At 38.5% G+C, this 17146-nt stretch overlaps 1 protein-coding gene across 1 annotated transcript in view; it reads right to left on the bottom strand.

Annotated features, from left to right (window-relative positions):
• Positions 1–17146, bottom strand: part of TACR1 (tachykinin receptor 1) — a 155218-nt gene that overhangs the window by 55075 nt on the left and 82997 nt on the right. The window contains exon 2 of the mRNA XM_066377892.1: positions 14542–14736. Coding sequence (XP_066233989.1) covers positions 14542–14736 — 195 coding nt within the window. The remainder of the gene's footprint in view (positions 1–14541; positions 14737–17146) is intronic.

Below are 17146 nucleotides of genomic sequence, written 5' to 3'. Positions count from 1 at the left end.
GTTTGTTTTTTAAAATATTTTATTTATTCATTATAGAGAGGAGAGAGAGAGAGAGAGAGAGAGAGAGAGAGAGAAGGGGGGAGGAGCAGGAAGCATCAACTCCCATATGTGCCTTGACCAGGCAAGCCCAGGGTTTTGAACCGGCAACCTCAGTGTTTCCAGATTGATGCTTTATCCACTGCGCCACCACAGGTCAGGCTGTTTTATTTTATTTTATTTATTTATTTTTTTGACAGAGACAAAGTCAGTGAGAGGGACAAACAGGAAGGGAGAGAGATGAGAAGCATCAATTCTTTGTTGCAGCTCCTTCGTTGTACAATGATTATTTCTCATATATGCCTTGACCAGGGGGGCTACAGCAGAGCGAGTGACCCTTTGCTCAAGCCAGTGACCTTGGGCTTCAAGCCAGTGACCTTTGGGCTCAAGCCAGTGACCATGGGGTCATGTCTATGATCCCATGCTCAAGCCAGTGACCCCGCACTCAAGCTGGTGAGCCCATGCTCAAAATGGTTGAGCCCATGCTCAAGCCGGCAACCTCAGGGTTTTGAACCTGGGTCCTACATGTCCAAGTCTGATGCTCTATCCACTGCACCACTGCCTGATCAGGCTTGTTTTTGTTTTTTAAATATAAAGGAGAGACCAAAAATTGGGACTTAGGGTAGAGTTGGATCCAAAAACTCAAAAAATGGAAGAGCTTTGTCTTTCTGTCTTTCAGCTTTGTTTTTCTCTTTGTGTTCTTATTTCTTGAGAATGTTAGCTTTATTTTCAAAGGGAAAAATGATTTTTGGAAAAAGTTCAGAATGATAGAGATGAAACAATAAACAAAGGTGCTATATCTTTTTTTTTTTTTTTGTATTTTTCTGAAGCTGGAAACAGGGAGAGACAGTCAGACAGACTCCCGCATGCGCCTGACCGGGATCCACCAGGCATGTCCACCAGGGGGCGACGCTCTGCCCACCAGGGGTCGATACTCTGCCCCTCCAGGGCGTTGCTCTGTTGCAACCAGAGCCACTCTAGCACCTGGGGCAGAGGCCAAGGAGCCATCCCCAGCGCCCGGGCCATCTTTGCTTCAATGGAGCTTCCGCTGCGGGAGGGGAAGAGAGAGACAGAGAGGAAGGAGGGGTGGAGGGGTGGAGAAGCAGATGGGCGCTTCTCCTGTGTGCCCTGGCCGGGAATCGAACCCGGGTCTTCTGCACGCCAGGCCGACGCTCTACCACTGAGCCAACCGGCCAGAGCCTTTTTACCAGCTTTTGGAGCAGTGGTGCTGCAAGATCTACTGTATTTGTAATAATAATTAAATAAAACAACCTAAGAATTAGTGGCTGTCAGCATTTTTTGGGTGGTTACTATGAACCAGACACTGTTCTAAGGGTTTTACATGCATGATTTCATCTAATCCTCACAATGACGCATGATGCAGGTACTATTACTATCTCTAATTTACAGATGAGAAAAGTGAGGCTTAGAAGAGTGAAGTGCCTTTCTCGAAGTCACATGGCTGGTGAGTGGTGGTGCTGCTCTGAGTTACTTTGCAAGTGATTCACGTTGGGCAAATCATTATCATCATTCTGGAAATGTACTTGAGAAATAAATGCCAGGCTCTCTACAGCAATGGAAAATAAAGCCAGGTATATATTTTCTGCCATCTGGTTTGTTTGGCCAATGGCATGTTAGCACTTGTGGGGCAAGCAGAGACTTTAAAGGCTTGCCCTCTCTTGTTGCTTTTGGAATCCAGCCACCATGTCAGGAAGCCTGAGCACTCCCGCTGGATGATGAGAAGCACGTGGTTCAGTCACCCTGGATTCCCTGGTTGGCAAGCTTCAAAGTGCCAGATATGTGAGTAAGGACTCCTAGGTAGATAATTTATAGCTGAATGAAGATGTGTGAGAGAGTCCACAGAGTCAACACAAACCAGACCGGCCAACCAACTTATAAAATCATGACCTGAATAAATAGTTGTTATGTTAAACCACGAAGTTTTGGAGTAGCTTGTTACTCAGCAGGAGCTTACTGATACACTCTCCACTTGGGAAAGCAAATGCAAAGAAGGTTTCAGGATAATGCTGGGAATGGGTGAGGCTAGACCTCAAAATTTCTTTTAGTTTTGGAATATGCAGTAGGCATCAGAGTAAGAAACTTGCCAACTCAGGGACCAGTGCCCAGCTTGCCACTGGCTTGAAAAGCAGGGGAACTGATCTCTACTGACTAGAGAAGGGAGTAAGGCTCTAAACATCTCTGGGCTGGCCCTCCACATTGAGGAGGAAGCTGGGAAGAGGAAAACCATGGCAAACCCGTACTTTCTTTTCTTTTCATCTGCCATTGAGAGAGTTGAGGGAAGACCCCTACAACTCCTAATCCATCCTAACTCCCCACACCAGGTTACACTTCGTAAGGCTGAGCAAAAAGAGAAAATTATTCAATATTTGGGAGCACTGACAATGGGAACCAATCTTCGGAAGAGGGAAATGTTTCTTTGTGAAACATCTTGCTTCCAGAAACAGTGAGAACTGGAGGTAATTCCTTATTTGTTTCTAAAACAAGATTCGAGAGGCACTGCACCAGTGACAATGGCAGGAGACACTGCTTTCAAAGGAAAACACGATTCCAGAAATAAAAATGCAACAGAAGCAGCGACGAGCAGAACATCTCTTCATCTCCCAGTTTCATCAGAAATGCTTAAGAACTTACCCAGTAGCCACAAAAAAGATGAAAGAAAGGACCAAGATTAGGAAAGCATGAAAAGACATGGACAGCAGACTTGAGGGAAATAATTGTTTTACGTTAACTGTGAAAAGGAGGACAGAGCAGAGGGCAGGCAATTAAAAAATTTTAGCAAAACATTTTCTGAACTAGAGATCAGAAGTTAGATGAGAAGGTCTCAGCAATGACAGAAAAACACAAACAAACTATCCATACAGTCAGAGATTTGTTTGTATAAAGAATAAAGAAAAATGTTATATACAAACCACAAATTACCTGAAATGAGAAAATTGGATGGCATCAGATTTCTTCACAAAACCCAATGCCAGAAGACCACAGAACAATGGGCGAAATAATTTGCAGAGGAAATGATTCTGGTCTAATAACTATACAATTAGCTAAACTATTTTTTAGATGCTAAAATCTTCATTTTAATTTTATCTTCTTTTCTCCAGTGGTCCCCCCCCCCCCAAGGATAATATTTTTAATTCCAGAAGTGGATGCCTAAAAATTTTCACCATTACTGAACTTTAACAGGTAGTGAAGGTAATAATTTATATTCAGTTTAAAGCAACTTAAATAGCAGATAAGCCAAAAAAAAATTAAATGACCTGTTTTTCCACTTCCAGAATAAAAAACATTGAGCATTAAACTTTGCTACATATCCTTCTAGGCATTTCCCCATAACTTATCAGTACATGTATACACTTTACAAAATACAAATATTTCTGTATGGTGCACATTACTTTTAAAGCCTGTTTTACTTATTGATCAAACTATCTAATATATTTTTATGTTAATTAACATGCTTGGGCAATATTATTCAATATTTATTTTAATTTTTTTCCTTTTTATTGAATTTATCGGGGTGGTACTAGTTAACAAGATCATATAGGTTTCAGGTGCACAATTCTACAACACATCATCTGTACACTGTATTGTGTGTTCACCACCCCAAGTCAAGTCCTCATCACCATTTATCCTCCCTACACCCTCTTCCCCCTCCCCTCATCCTCCACACTGTTATGCATGTCCATGAGTTTTTTCTTTTTCGCTCAATCCCTTCTCTCATACAGCCCCTCCGCAACCCCCCTCCCCCCCCCCCATAGCTGTCCACCTGCTCTCTATCTATGACCCTGTCTCTGTTTTGCTTGTTAGTTCATTAGATTCCACATATGAGTGAAGCCAGCCTTTCTCTGACTGGCTTATTTCACTTAGTGTAATACACTCTAGGCCCATCCATGTGTCACAAGGGTAAGATTTCCTTCTTTATATGGTCAAGTAGTACTCCACTGTGTAAAGGCACCACAGCTTTCTTCATCAGCTCATCTACTTGTGGACACTTAGGCTGCTTCCACATCTCGGCTATTGTAAATAATGCTGCAATGAACATAACAGTGCATATATTCTTTTGAATTAGTGTTACAGGCTTTTTTTGATAAATTCCCAGAATTGGAATTGCTGGATCATAAGGCAGTTCCGTTTTTATTTTTTGAAGTAACTCCATACTGCTTTCCACAGTGGCTGCATGAGTCTGCATTCCCACCAACAGTACAGGAGGGTTCCCTTTTCTCCACATTCTCGTCAACACTTATTTGTTGATTTACTGATTTTAGCCATTCTGACAGGTGTGAAATGATATCATTGTAGTTTTAATTTGCATTTCTCTGATGATTAGTGACATTGAGCATCCTTACATATGTCTATTGGCTGTCTGTATGTTCTAATGTTATTTTTAAAGACTGCATAGTTTTTCTTTGTGTGGATGATTCACCATTTATTTAATTAGTCCTAATGACTGGCCATTTGTTTTTAATTCTACAACCTTATAAATGCTGACATCAGTGTCTTGTGTATACATTCTTGCTCTTATAACTTTCTAAGAGTATAATTGCTGATACAAATCAAGTGTATGATTAAAAATCTTGATAAATATTGTCAAACTATTCTCCTGAAAACAGTGCCCACCTGCCTCATAATTTTGTTAATAGCATATTTATTAAGTTTAACCTGGGCTAGTCAAATAAAGAGAAAATTGTATCCATTGTTGGAATATAGTTTTTCATATTCTTTTTTTTTTTTTTAATTTTTTTTAAGATTTTATTTATTCATTATAGAGAGGGGACAGAGAAAGAGAGAGAGAGAGAGAGAGAGAGAGAGAGAGAAGGGGGGAGGAGCAGGAAGCATCAACTCCCATATGTGCCTTGACCAGGCAAGCCCAGGGTTTTGAACCGGCCACCTCAGCATTTCCAGGTTGACGCTTTATCCACTGCGCCACCACAGGTCAGGCTAGTTTTTCATATTCTTTTATGAGCTTTTAGTTTTTTGATCCTTCAGTTATTCTTACAGATTAGTTATAGCTCCTCTGTGTTAACTGTATTAATGATTTATCACATAAGTTGTATTTTTTTTCTCAATTTGTCATTTGCATAACTTTCTCATGGAGTTCCTGATACATAGAATTTAAAAAATATTTCTATATCTAATGTCTGTATTCAAAACCAACAATGTCTTTAATTTTGGTTTTATTTTGGGTGTTATGCTTCAAAAACCTCTTCTTCATCTATATTTATTTGGGATTTATACTGGTTTTAATTGTGAGAAAGGAATACAGCTTCATGTTTATGCTAGAGTTCCCCAGAATATGTTTAATGAAAAATATTTCTGTGGGACCTTAACAGAGGTTAATTAAAAGAAGGAGTTTATAATCAAATAAGTTTGGGAAACAGAAGGTTTAGAAAAAATCATCAGGTTTCTTTACTGCAAAACTTATCAAATTCATTCCTATAGAATTTGAAATAGCTAAACACTAGGAGCAGTCCAACTACACAGTAATATTATGCCAGCTAAATAAACTATTTTTTTTTACCATACAAAGGAATACTGTGCAGTTATAAGAAAATAAAAGAATGCTGGCTGCATACAGATAGAAAAAGATATCTGAGATAAATTGTTAATAGAAAAAGTAATAGGGCATATTATATATTTTTGTGTTAAGAAAAGAGACAATACAATTATGTATTTAAACTTTTTAGGTAAGCATAAAGAAACAACAGTGGTCAGAGGGAGAGATCTTTTCCTGATTTACCCTTTCATATTTCCTGGTTTGTATATCATATGAATGATATTCTCTATAAAAGCAAGTAAAAATATATTTTTTAGAAATGGAAAGCATCTCAGGCTTCAATATCCTTATATATATTGTAATTCTTCAAGCTAGCATAGTGATTGGTTATGCAGTTACTTATAAAGTTATTTGAGTCAGAATCCTATAGATTTTGGGTTATCAGTTTCTCAAAAATGTATGGAATAATCTTTATAGATTATAGATTTGACATGTTATCTGTAGCAGATACTAAATACAAAATATTATAGTCTTGGGTGTGTGTGTGTATAATTTCTCTTCTGTTATTTATTGACCAACTCTACCCCTATTACTGAATATTTCAGTATCTGGAAGACAAAGACACTTCTTACTATTCTCTTCCCTTATTTTGCTGATATCAAAATTAGTTCTTGTTCATTTTCTCTCAATTGATTTTCTCCATCAACCACCTAAACATATTCGTGGGTACAGATGAGAAAAACTGATAGCTTCATGAAGTTATGTGAAGATAGGAGGGAGACTACTTTATACTCTCAGATATTTTCCAGGAGTTGAATCATGTGAAATATATTTCTCAAATATTCTCTTATGCTATTCATCAAAGTCTACACTAGCATAATGCTTTTTTCTTCTTCATATAATTCCTATTTCTTAATTATTCTGTGTTATTTTGTTCCTGTTGTAAAGTAGACTTGTTATTCATTTGATTTTCTCAAAAATGACTGCTGATGAAAGCTACTTTTAAAAAAATAGATATGACATTTTAACAAATTATTTTTGGCATTTATTGAGATGAATATATGATGTTTCTTTTTGACCAATTAATTTGATGACATATAATAACAGATTTCCTGATAACTTACTAACCTTATTTGCCAAAAAAAAGAGTCATATTAAAAAACAAAGTATTGCTACGTTAATACAATTTTGAATATTTTTGGTGCATTTTTAAATTAGAATGTTTGCATCTATATTTATAAATGGAATTAGCTTGACAGTTTGTTTCTGGAGCTCTCTCTATCACCTTTTTACAATTAGGTAATGTAAAATACATATTTTACAATATGTTACTAAATTACTGAGTTCTCCATATGATTCTGAACTCTTGAAGTGCTTATAGAGTATTTGAAAGAATTTCTCTACACAAATTTTGATCCCGGTGCCTTTTATAAATGCAAGTCTTAAATAGTGTTTTCACTCTTCCCTTCTCAAACTTCATTAATATGATTATTTATCTTACTGTTAATTATGCTCTTGGCCCAGTTGTGCTTTCTCTTTCTCTAAGTCTAAAGGCAGCTGCTTCTGGCAGTCCAAATGAATCTCTAATTGTCTGGTCCCATCTTTCTCAAGCCTATACATTAACTTTTTCATTAGGGGTTTCTAGTAAGCATTGCCCTTGACAGCCGTTGGTGGCTTCCTCCTCTTCGGCTCTATCTACACAATATCTACCAGAAATGGAGCAAAATTTCTGGCTCTGTATAGCAACCTTCCTAGTTTCTGCATTAATAAAGACTTTCTTTTCTTTCCTTCTTCTTCTTCCTCCTTCTTCATCTCCTCTGCCTCCTTTCTACCTCCCCCACTCTTCCTCCTCCTCCTCCTCCTGCTCCTTCCTCTTTTTTACTTTGTTCTCTCTAAATCCTTTCTGGGAGTCAGAGTTAAGGGCTTGTTTTATGCGACCATGTTTCCCTGAAGTGTCAACTGCACTTTTCATTCTTGGTTTAACTGTTTTTCATCAACAGTGATGACAATACCAGGGGCCCTGGGCTACTTCTATAAACGCAGTGGGTGTCAGGGGAGGAGATTAATTACAACAGCCAGCATAATCAATCCTGGTAACACAAATATGCTGACACCCCCTTGGCTAGGGCCTGGAGCGGCTTGGCAAAGAATCCATACTTCTTTTCTTTTTCCATTTGTGAAATAATCAAGAATGTGGAAAATATGAGAAGTAATGCTATGGGTACATATTCTAATATTTCCCTTTCTCCTCTTATTCTGTCAATTACTTGACTTTCAATTTTTACTATTACTATTAAAAGTAAATAATCAATATAAATAAGATGTTTCAGCTAATTTCTGATGATGGGTCATAACATAAAAAAGAAAGTGCTCAGTGACAATGGCATACTTTTATGGTCTTCTGTTACAACTGGTGTTTACAGAGCATTAGACTGGAGTTAATATATCCACATTCATGTACATGTCCACAAATCTTCCAGGTAATTAGAATCATAAATGATCCTGCTCTCTGACATAGCCTCTTTTCCCAGGGTATTACTTGCAATTCAAAATAGATATGTCTTACTTCATGCTAAAACCTACCACAATGTTGTGTGTACATTGAAGTTTAATTAACAAAAAATGACATATGACCGATATTAATAAATGATTCAGGGAATCTGAAATTCCCCAGGCTATTTAAATCTCATTCTTTTGGATATCTTTCTCATTTTTCATCCTCATTACAAATTTTTTCTTGGCCTTGGTGGTGGACCCTCTGATAAAAAGATGTTGGCTCGTTCATCTTTCTTGTGCTCAAGGGTGTTGTCCTAGAACCTTCTGGGACCACTGTAACCTGATATTCTACAGCATCCTCAAGATTAAGCTTGACTATGAATAACTTGAAAGCTACTGCACATTCCTCCTAGTTTTTAAAAATATTTTTCAATCAGAGTTTACATTCAATATTATTCTATATTAGTTTCAGGTGTATAACATAGTGGTTAGAAAATCTTTACCTTTCAGAGTGGTTCCCTTCATGTTTTAAGTGTCCATGATATTACTGACTATATTTCCAATGCTATAATCTACATTTCTGTGACTATTCTGCAACTACCAATCAATACTTCTTAATCTCTTTATCTTTTCACCTAGAACCCCCAACACCTCTTCCCTCTGACAACTGTCAGTCTGCTCTCTGTATCTATGAGTCTGTTTCTATTTAGTTTGTTTATTTTGTTATTTAGATTCTACATACAAGTGAAATCATATGGTATTTGTCTTTCTTTGTCTGACTTATTTCACTTAGCACAATACCCTCTAGGTCAATCTGTGTTGTCACAAAAGGTAAGATTTTATTCTTTTTTATGGCTGAGTAGTATTCCATTGTGGCGTGTGTGTGTGTGTGTGTTTATATATATATATGTTTATATATATATAATAGCTTTTTTTAATCCACTCATATATTAATGGGCACTCGAGTTCCTTGGGAATGCAGATTGGTACAGCCACTATGATAAACAGAGTGGAGTTTCCTCAAAAAATTAAAAATGGATTGCTTTATGATCCAGTAATTCCATTTCTGGTAATATGCCTAAAGAAACTTGAAATACTAATTTTAAAGGATATATGCATCCCTGTGTTCACTGCAGCATTACTTACAATAACCAATATTGGGAAATACTTTTTGTAGTTTTAATAGAACAGGAAGGGTGATGCATTTTGCAAGGCCAGATATTTTTTTATCATATTTCCATTTTTTTTCCACAAGGAAGAGTCACTCTTGGTTACCCATGAAATCTTTCTTTCTCACCAATCAACTCCACCTGTAAAGGACTTCCTGGGTTGTGTCACAGTTTTGCAAGAGCAGACATGTCTAAGCTGCTTGGTTACTAATTATTTCAGGAATCAATTATGAAATGTGATAATATGGCATTAATAACAAGTTTAAGGGTCTATGTTCATGGGTATTATAACATTAGCATAACTTTCTATAACTGTAGATTGTAAACACCAACGGGGATGGCAGGGGACAGTGAGCCAGTCCCTTCAGGTATCTATGGCTATAGCTAGAAGGAGTCCACTTTGAAGAGAAACAACTGGAATAATAAATTTTCAAAGGAGGGGGTTAGTTAATAAAATTATTATTTATGTACATATATACATATATGTGTGATATGTATATATATTCACATCAAGTGGTAGGAACATGTTTAATGACAGGAAATTGTTTATGATGTGATAAATGAAATGAGTAGATTACAGGATGTATATACAAATGACTCTTAAATTATGAAAAGATGTTCAACCTTACTCCTAATAAGAGAAAGGTAAATGTTAACTATACAGGGCCAAAATCTAAAAGCTTGACAGTATACTCTGCTGGTGGGGCTCTGGAGAAACAGGGGCTCTCACACATCACTGGTGGGAATGTGAATTAGTATGATCCTATACGGAGGGCAGATATGAAAATTAAATGGTCAAATATGTATCTGACTCAGGAATCCGTTGTGGGGAATTTTATGCTACAGATAGCCTTGCATGATATGCGTAAACATTATTCATAGCAGCGCTCTGTAATAGCAAAGGACTGGAGGCAAACCACAGTCCACCCAAAGCGATTAGTTAAATAATACTGTACATTTATAACATGGAGTACTGTCTAGCTGAAATAAGAAAAGAGAAGCTTCATATGAACTGATAGAGAAGATCTCCAAAAGATGTTAAGTTTAAAAACAGGGTCCAGAATAATGCTATTTTTGTGTTACAATGGAAACAATCTATATTAGTGTTGTTTTGTATGTACAGAAAACACTTCAAAAGAAACTAAGAACAAGATTTTCCTGGAGATGAAATAAAAAACTGGAAGCATAGTCATCAAAATGTTAGGCTCTTTCGTTAATAATGAAAATACAATTGATTAAAGAAATTATAGAATTTTCACTATATTCCATAATTCATAGTTTTAAATGCAAAATAATGTTTTAAATAATTTTACAAGAATATGAACCAAATTTATCTGAAGCGTTTTGTAGCCCAGAGGTACATGATTATGAATATAGTAGCAAGGGTTGAGGGCTATGGAGACTGCCTGAGACTTATTCACACCCTTCCTGGGAGCAGCAGTTGTCCTATACCCCCTTAGAACCGTTGGGAAAATTCAGATGGGCTGAAGCATAAGAGTAAGCAAAGCCAAATGCAGAGGTCAAGTAAACATGGGAATGAGTAGGGCCCAACCACACTTTGTCTTGTTTAGAGGTAAGTACTTATAAATAACGTCATTCCAGGCAAAGCCTCACAGAAGATCATTTCTTATGGAAAAACTTTTGGGATTATCCCAATGAAAGTTTCCTGAGAGCTTATAAAAGCAAAATTCTTTAAATAGCATTTAATGTTAAGGTTAAAAAGTATATGAAACATGTGTTCCAGAAAAAGTGCATACATCAAATTACCTGGTATAATAAGTTAACTTTCAGGTAAACACTCATGCTACTGCCACTGAGCTGAAGAGTTATAATGTCACCCTCTCGGAAGCACTTCTCACTCTCCCTTCTTGATCCCACCCTTCCCCTCCCACCAGAGACAATCACAGTCCTCACTTTCATGGTGACAACTTCTTTGCTTGCATTTATAGTTTTACTACCTATCAATACTTACGCACTCTTAAAGACATGCTTCCATTTAGCACCCTTTAAAACTTTGTTTATAAGAGCCATCCACATTGCATGGAGTTACATTTTGTTCATTTGATTAACTACATAACATTCCATTACATGCTTGTACCACAATTTTTTAAATCTACCCTTCTGATGATTGACACTTGGAATATTTCCAGTTCGGTGCATTAAGAACAATGCTGATAATATGAATAACATGCTAGGTGCAATTGGGTGTATACATGCAAGAGTTTTTCTAGGTAATTATCCCTGAGTGAAACTGGGAGGTTATAGGGTATAAATAACTTCTTTTTTTTTTCTGAATGTTACAAGATACTTTCCAATGTGGTTTTATCAGTGTATGGCTCTTCTAGCAGTCTACAAAGGTTCTCATTATTCCTTAACTTCACCAGAAGTTCTAAATGCTTAGTTTAACTAGGCTTCTTAACATTTGATAGTCTAATAGTGTGCAGTAAGGTGTCATTATGGCTTTAATTTGTATTTCACTGGTTATGAATAAAGCTTTGTGGTCATTTGGATATTTCCTTTTGTGAAGTATATGTTTGAAACTTTTGCCTGCTCTTTAATTGAGTTGCTTTTCTTTAATAGTGCTTAATTTAATCTATGTTTTAATAAAGAGTCAAGGTTGGAAGTTCACCACACAGCCAGAGAAGGCAAATATAGCAATTTTAGATTTTTCAGAAAATACCTATTTATGTAATTATCTGGTACAAATTATTCATCAGACAAATTGGGCCTAAGCATCTGCCCACCATTCTGTCTGATGCCAGTCATCGGCCCATGCACCCAGATCAATGTCTGATGCTAATGACAGCAGTTAACATTCACTGGACTCTTACCATGTGCACGGTGCTGGGCTAGGCACACATCTTATTTATTTCTCTTGGTACCTCTAACGGGCTTAGAGGCTTACATAACCTTTATGACTCAACTAGATAGTGACGTGACTGAAAGTTGATCCCTCATCTAACTACAGAGCCTGTGATTTTATACTGGTTACTATACTCCCTCAAAACAAAGTTTCTTTCTGGTTTTCAAATTTGGGATTAATGTGTACTGTGGAAATGGCAATCACTTCTAAAAGAAGAGAATATAATTAAATACTCAGTTTAGAGCTGGTAAAATTTAAATTCCTTAAAAATATATCCTAATGATCATGCAGGATACTAACATACAGAAAATAGGCTTCCCCGAAGCTTCCTATGCACTTGCTCAGGTTTGCCTTAGCCAGATGTGAGTGGTAAATATGGATTCTTTCAACTTACTACTGCATCCATAAACACTTTATACATCTCGAATAGATAAAATTAGATGCTCTAATCCAGACCCATTTTTTTAGGAGAAAAATCACGAGATAAACAATGTTGGCAAACCTAACCATGCATCCATCCATAGCAGCTCCCCTAGATTCTCAAGGCAAGAAAAAAGACAATCCAACAGGCTGAGTGGAGTCTCACAGGGGCTTTCTAATCATTAATAAGCATAAGGTAGCAAAATGTTCAAAAGTAAAACTCTCGTTTCTTGGATAAGACCTCCAGAGATCTGTGGGATAATAAGTCTTTATTTTCAAGTTAAATTTTGAATTTGTTGGAAGATAAAAGAACTGTGGGTATTTAAAACCAAAGTTGTAGAAAGGTGATTAGACTTTGAAAAAGATCGTGACCACTAAGAACTAAGCTAAACGCAGTTTCATTTAATAAGCTCCAAATCAGAGATCTCCCCCCCCCCCCCCCTTTGAGGAACTTTCTGGATTGAACATGTTCACGGTCTTGTATGGCTCGTGAAGCTATGTTCTTTCTCCCGCTGAGACCCTGCTCAAACTTGCAGTTTCATTTGAGAGTAATTTTCAGCGTCTCCTTCTAGATGGAGCACTAATAATCCCCCGGCGGTTTGATCGATTAGATCCCACGTTTGTGTCTGGAAGGTGAAGTCTGAGCTTTACGTACTGCCTCCTGGCAAGCCCCATTCCATGCTCCGCGGAGCAGATACGGCGAGATGACCAGACGACAGGCTTTTGGAGTCTTAAACCTCGGGAGCTGACAGGGGGAGTGTCTCATTTTACCATTTGATAAGTTTAAAGGCCTTTAATGATTATATAGCGGCCTGATAAATTTGATTCAATAACAGTATCTAATCGTTTTCATGGCATTTAATAGTTAACAAGGCGAGGATACGTTTTCCTGTGTTCTTGTCTCAGTTGCTCACGGGAAGCAGGGCTTTGTCACTTGCCAGTTTAACAAAGAGGAGAGACTGTGATTGTGCCCCATCACACCTCTTGTAACTGGCTGTCTTGTTAAAACTGAGGTCTGATTCTGACACCAGTATTCTCTTACAATTCACATAATAAAACCAAGATTGGAGAATTATAAAGGACTTTCTAAAGCACCCACATTATCAAAGTGCGCTGAGTCCAGGACACTGATGGCAATAGAAATGTTACATCGATGCTCACTTGAACAGAACAAAACAAAGAACAAACCATTTCAATGTTTCTTCTTGAAGAAAATCATCAGGATAGCTCTGAAAACCCCTAAACGTCACCAGTTAGGCACCCGGAAGATAAGCAGACTGTCCTGATCTGGAACTCAAAAGATCTCAACAAACACACTGGCCTTGCCTTCCTCTGTGTATGTCTTATTTCTCCAACTGGCAAGTCCTGATAGGTAGGCATGCTGATCTGGTTGTCCCTAGAAGCAGACCCTGAGATAAAAAGCAAGTGCAAATCACTTGTATGGGAGGAGAAAGAAACATCAGCAGAGGGTGGGGTCGTGGCACAGGGAAGGGAAAGGGCCGACAAAGGGTATATCATTGAGCCAGCTGCCACAGGGCGACTGGAGCTTAATCCCAAAAGTAAACCATGGACACAGTGTAAAGCACCCGTGAGGTGGGTGAGCTGAGGGGTTCACATGCCAACGCTCATCAGTCTGTGTTGAGAGCTGCTGGAAAGAGAGGATAATGCCTCCACCCTCCAGCACACTGTGCAAGGCGGCAGAGTGGCATGTTCTGTAGCTTAAGAAGAAGTTTCCAGGCAAAGAAATGCAGACACTGCAGGGTGAAGTCACTGGTAAAAGGCAGGAAGAGCATGAAGATACCCAAAGGGTCTGTTAGGACAGGATCCAGGTGTTATATTTTTTGTTTGTTTTTAATTTTCTTTCACAGCCCAGAATAGTATTTGGGACATAATAGTCTCCTGATAACTATGGACACACAGACCAGATATCAGATTGGTACTGAAGAAAGCTTACAGAAGCACCTTACATCTTAATAAGTAAAAGCATATGGAAAGAAAGAAGGAATGAGAAAGGCCAAAGAAGGCACCAGGGGGTCGTCACTACTCACACTTTCTCATAAATCTTGTTGGGATGTTCTGGCCACTTGATCATGCACACCACTCTGTTGGGCATGGTGTCTGTGGTTGAGTAGTAGCCCTGGGGGAAGGACAGCAGGAAAGCCAGGACCCAGATGACACAGATGACCACCTTGGTGGCTGTGGCTGACAGCCGGGGCTGGAGGGGATGGATGATGGCCATGTACCTGGAACAGAGATGGAAGAACAAGTTCCCATTTAGTCAACAAAACCTGCATGACTTATGTGTTCTTCCTTCCAAAAAAACTTTCTGAAAAACCTTGGCTCCTGATGATTTTCACAACTATTTTCTGACACTTTTTTCATAATCTATCCTTAAGCCTTACAATTCTTATGACATAAAATACTAAAGCCAGGTTTTCTATTTCAGAACCCATCAAACAACATTCCAGGAGAAATGTTTCCATCATAGAAATGTTCATGCTGGGGACATGATGTCCAAGTTCGATCAGTGGCTTACAGTGCAATTAGTAAAAAAAAAAAAATGTCATAAATTTATTCAATATAAAGACTATCTTTACCCTTTTTGTATTAAGGAATAATAGTGATAGAAACAGTAGTTTTAAAGTCCTCTTGTGGCACTTTGAAAGTTTAGCAATCTTACCTCAGCCCGTACAATTTGAAGAAAGAGACTGGGTATGTGTGAGAAAACAGCGGCTTAAAGCCAGAGAAAAAACAACCGTTCTTGTAGAAATCCTCACCAATTCTTTGGACATCTAGAAGTCAGTGTGTGGTAACAACACATGCTTCATGGAGAGTGAAACAGTCTCCACCTGCTGGGACAGACACACTCAAGTCTACGAAAGGTCAGGGTAGACGAAACCTCCGTGAGGAAGGGGGATGAGGAGCTAAGTGAATGAAGACTTTGGGCCTGGGGCCCTTTCTCCGTCTCCTCAAACCTGAGACCTAGCACTTAACGATGTCCTCTGAATAAATGTGTCCATGTGTTTGAATTTGTGTGCAGCCTCTGAGAGCCAGCGTAATTTTTAGGAATAATAAATATTTTAATCAGCATTTCATATCGGTTATATCGGTTCTGCCTTTTCCATTTTTTTTTCTACACACTTAGCATTTTGCCTACTCCATTTAAAAAGTTACATTCTTTTGCGTATTTTTTCTTGCAAAGTTAATGAATCCATCCCTTAAAATATGCATGCATTGTTTTTAGAGTAAGAATGATATCTTATACAGCCTTTGGGGCTTAAATATTATCTGACAAATCCTCAGAATCACACATTTGGTTCCTGTTATGCAAGTGTTTCTGGCATCCATGAGACAGAGAGTCAATGGAGACTTGAGAAATGAATAGATGGCAGCACATCTGCCAGCCGCGTCCACATAACTCCACATAATTCTTTCTCTACACTCTTTAAACTTCTAGAGATCTCTAGGCCAGAGCTGTGGCCAGGATTACAAGCGAAGCAATTTCATTCAGTACGCACTTCACAAATTCACACTGGGCACCTGCTGCAAATAGAACACAGCATTTTCTTTTGGGCTCTGAGTTTCTAATTTCTCCAGGGAGAAACAGCATGTAAATAAGCAGCCACAACATGACAATAGGATATTTGACCTCCAGCAGTAATCTGGTAAGCACCTTAGAGCCTCAGGGAGGCTGCAGAGGTAATCAGGCTCTGGAACGGCAGGTGTACTACTGGAGGAGAATAAAGACGCATGCTTGGCTGAATTTGGGGTGAGCCTGCCTGAGAATATAGCTTGGAGGGCAGGAAGTGTTCAGGGCCTCCCTCCCTACTCTGTGGTATGATTAGATCTGACTTCCTGTCCAGGAAGCTTGATGGCTTAGGTATTTTTGTTTTGTTTTGGTTTTTTGAGTGCACATGTGAGTGAGAGAGCATGAGAGACAGGAAAGGAGAGAGATGAGAAGCATCAACTCATAGTTGTGGCACTTTAGTTGTTCATTGATTGCTTCTCATATATTCCTTGACTGTGTGTGGGAGTACTTAAGCAGAGCCAGTGACCCCTTGCTCAAGCCAGCGACCTTTGGGCTCAGGCCAGCAACCATGAGATCATGTCTATGATCCCACACTCAAGCCAGCAACCCCACACTCAAGATGACAAGCTTGCATTCAAGGTGGATGAGCCCAAGCTCAAGCCTGTGACATCAGGGTTTCAAACCTAGGACCTCAGTGTCTCAGGTTGATGCTCTACCCACTGCATCACCACCAGTCAGGCTTGATGGCTAGATTTTATGAAAGCTTTCCTGAGCTTCCTTTTAGCATTCTAAACTTTAGAATACCTTTCTCACCTTTTCTTGCTAGGAACCTAGCTGTCCTTCTCTGGTCTTGAAGAGCAATGCCACTGAAGGTGTTCAGTGTGTGGAGGCTGGTTATTAGGATACCTCAGGTCAGCTTTTAGATACATCATCAGATGTGATGACAACCTCCCAGGAAGGACACCTCAGGGTCCTTTCCTTCTGCTTCTTTTGGAAGGTGTGTAAGTGGTCTTGAAGTCAAGAGTGAATGGAGTTAGGAAAAGACTTGGAAAATATATTGAAGTGGGGTGAGTACAATTTATAAATCTCTGGGCAAGTTTCCTTAGTTGAGTTGATGGCTATAG

Source organism: Saccopteryx leptura, chromosome 3, assembly GCF_036850995.1.
Source record: "Saccopteryx leptura isolate mSacLep1 chromosome 3, mSacLep1_pri_phased_curated, whole genome shotgun sequence".
Taxonomy (NCBI): Eukaryota; Metazoa; Chordata; class Mammalia; order Chiroptera; family Emballonuridae; genus Saccopteryx; species Saccopteryx leptura.
Note: the sequence above shows the minus strand (reverse complement) of the source record. Positions and strands in the feature narration are given on the sequence as shown.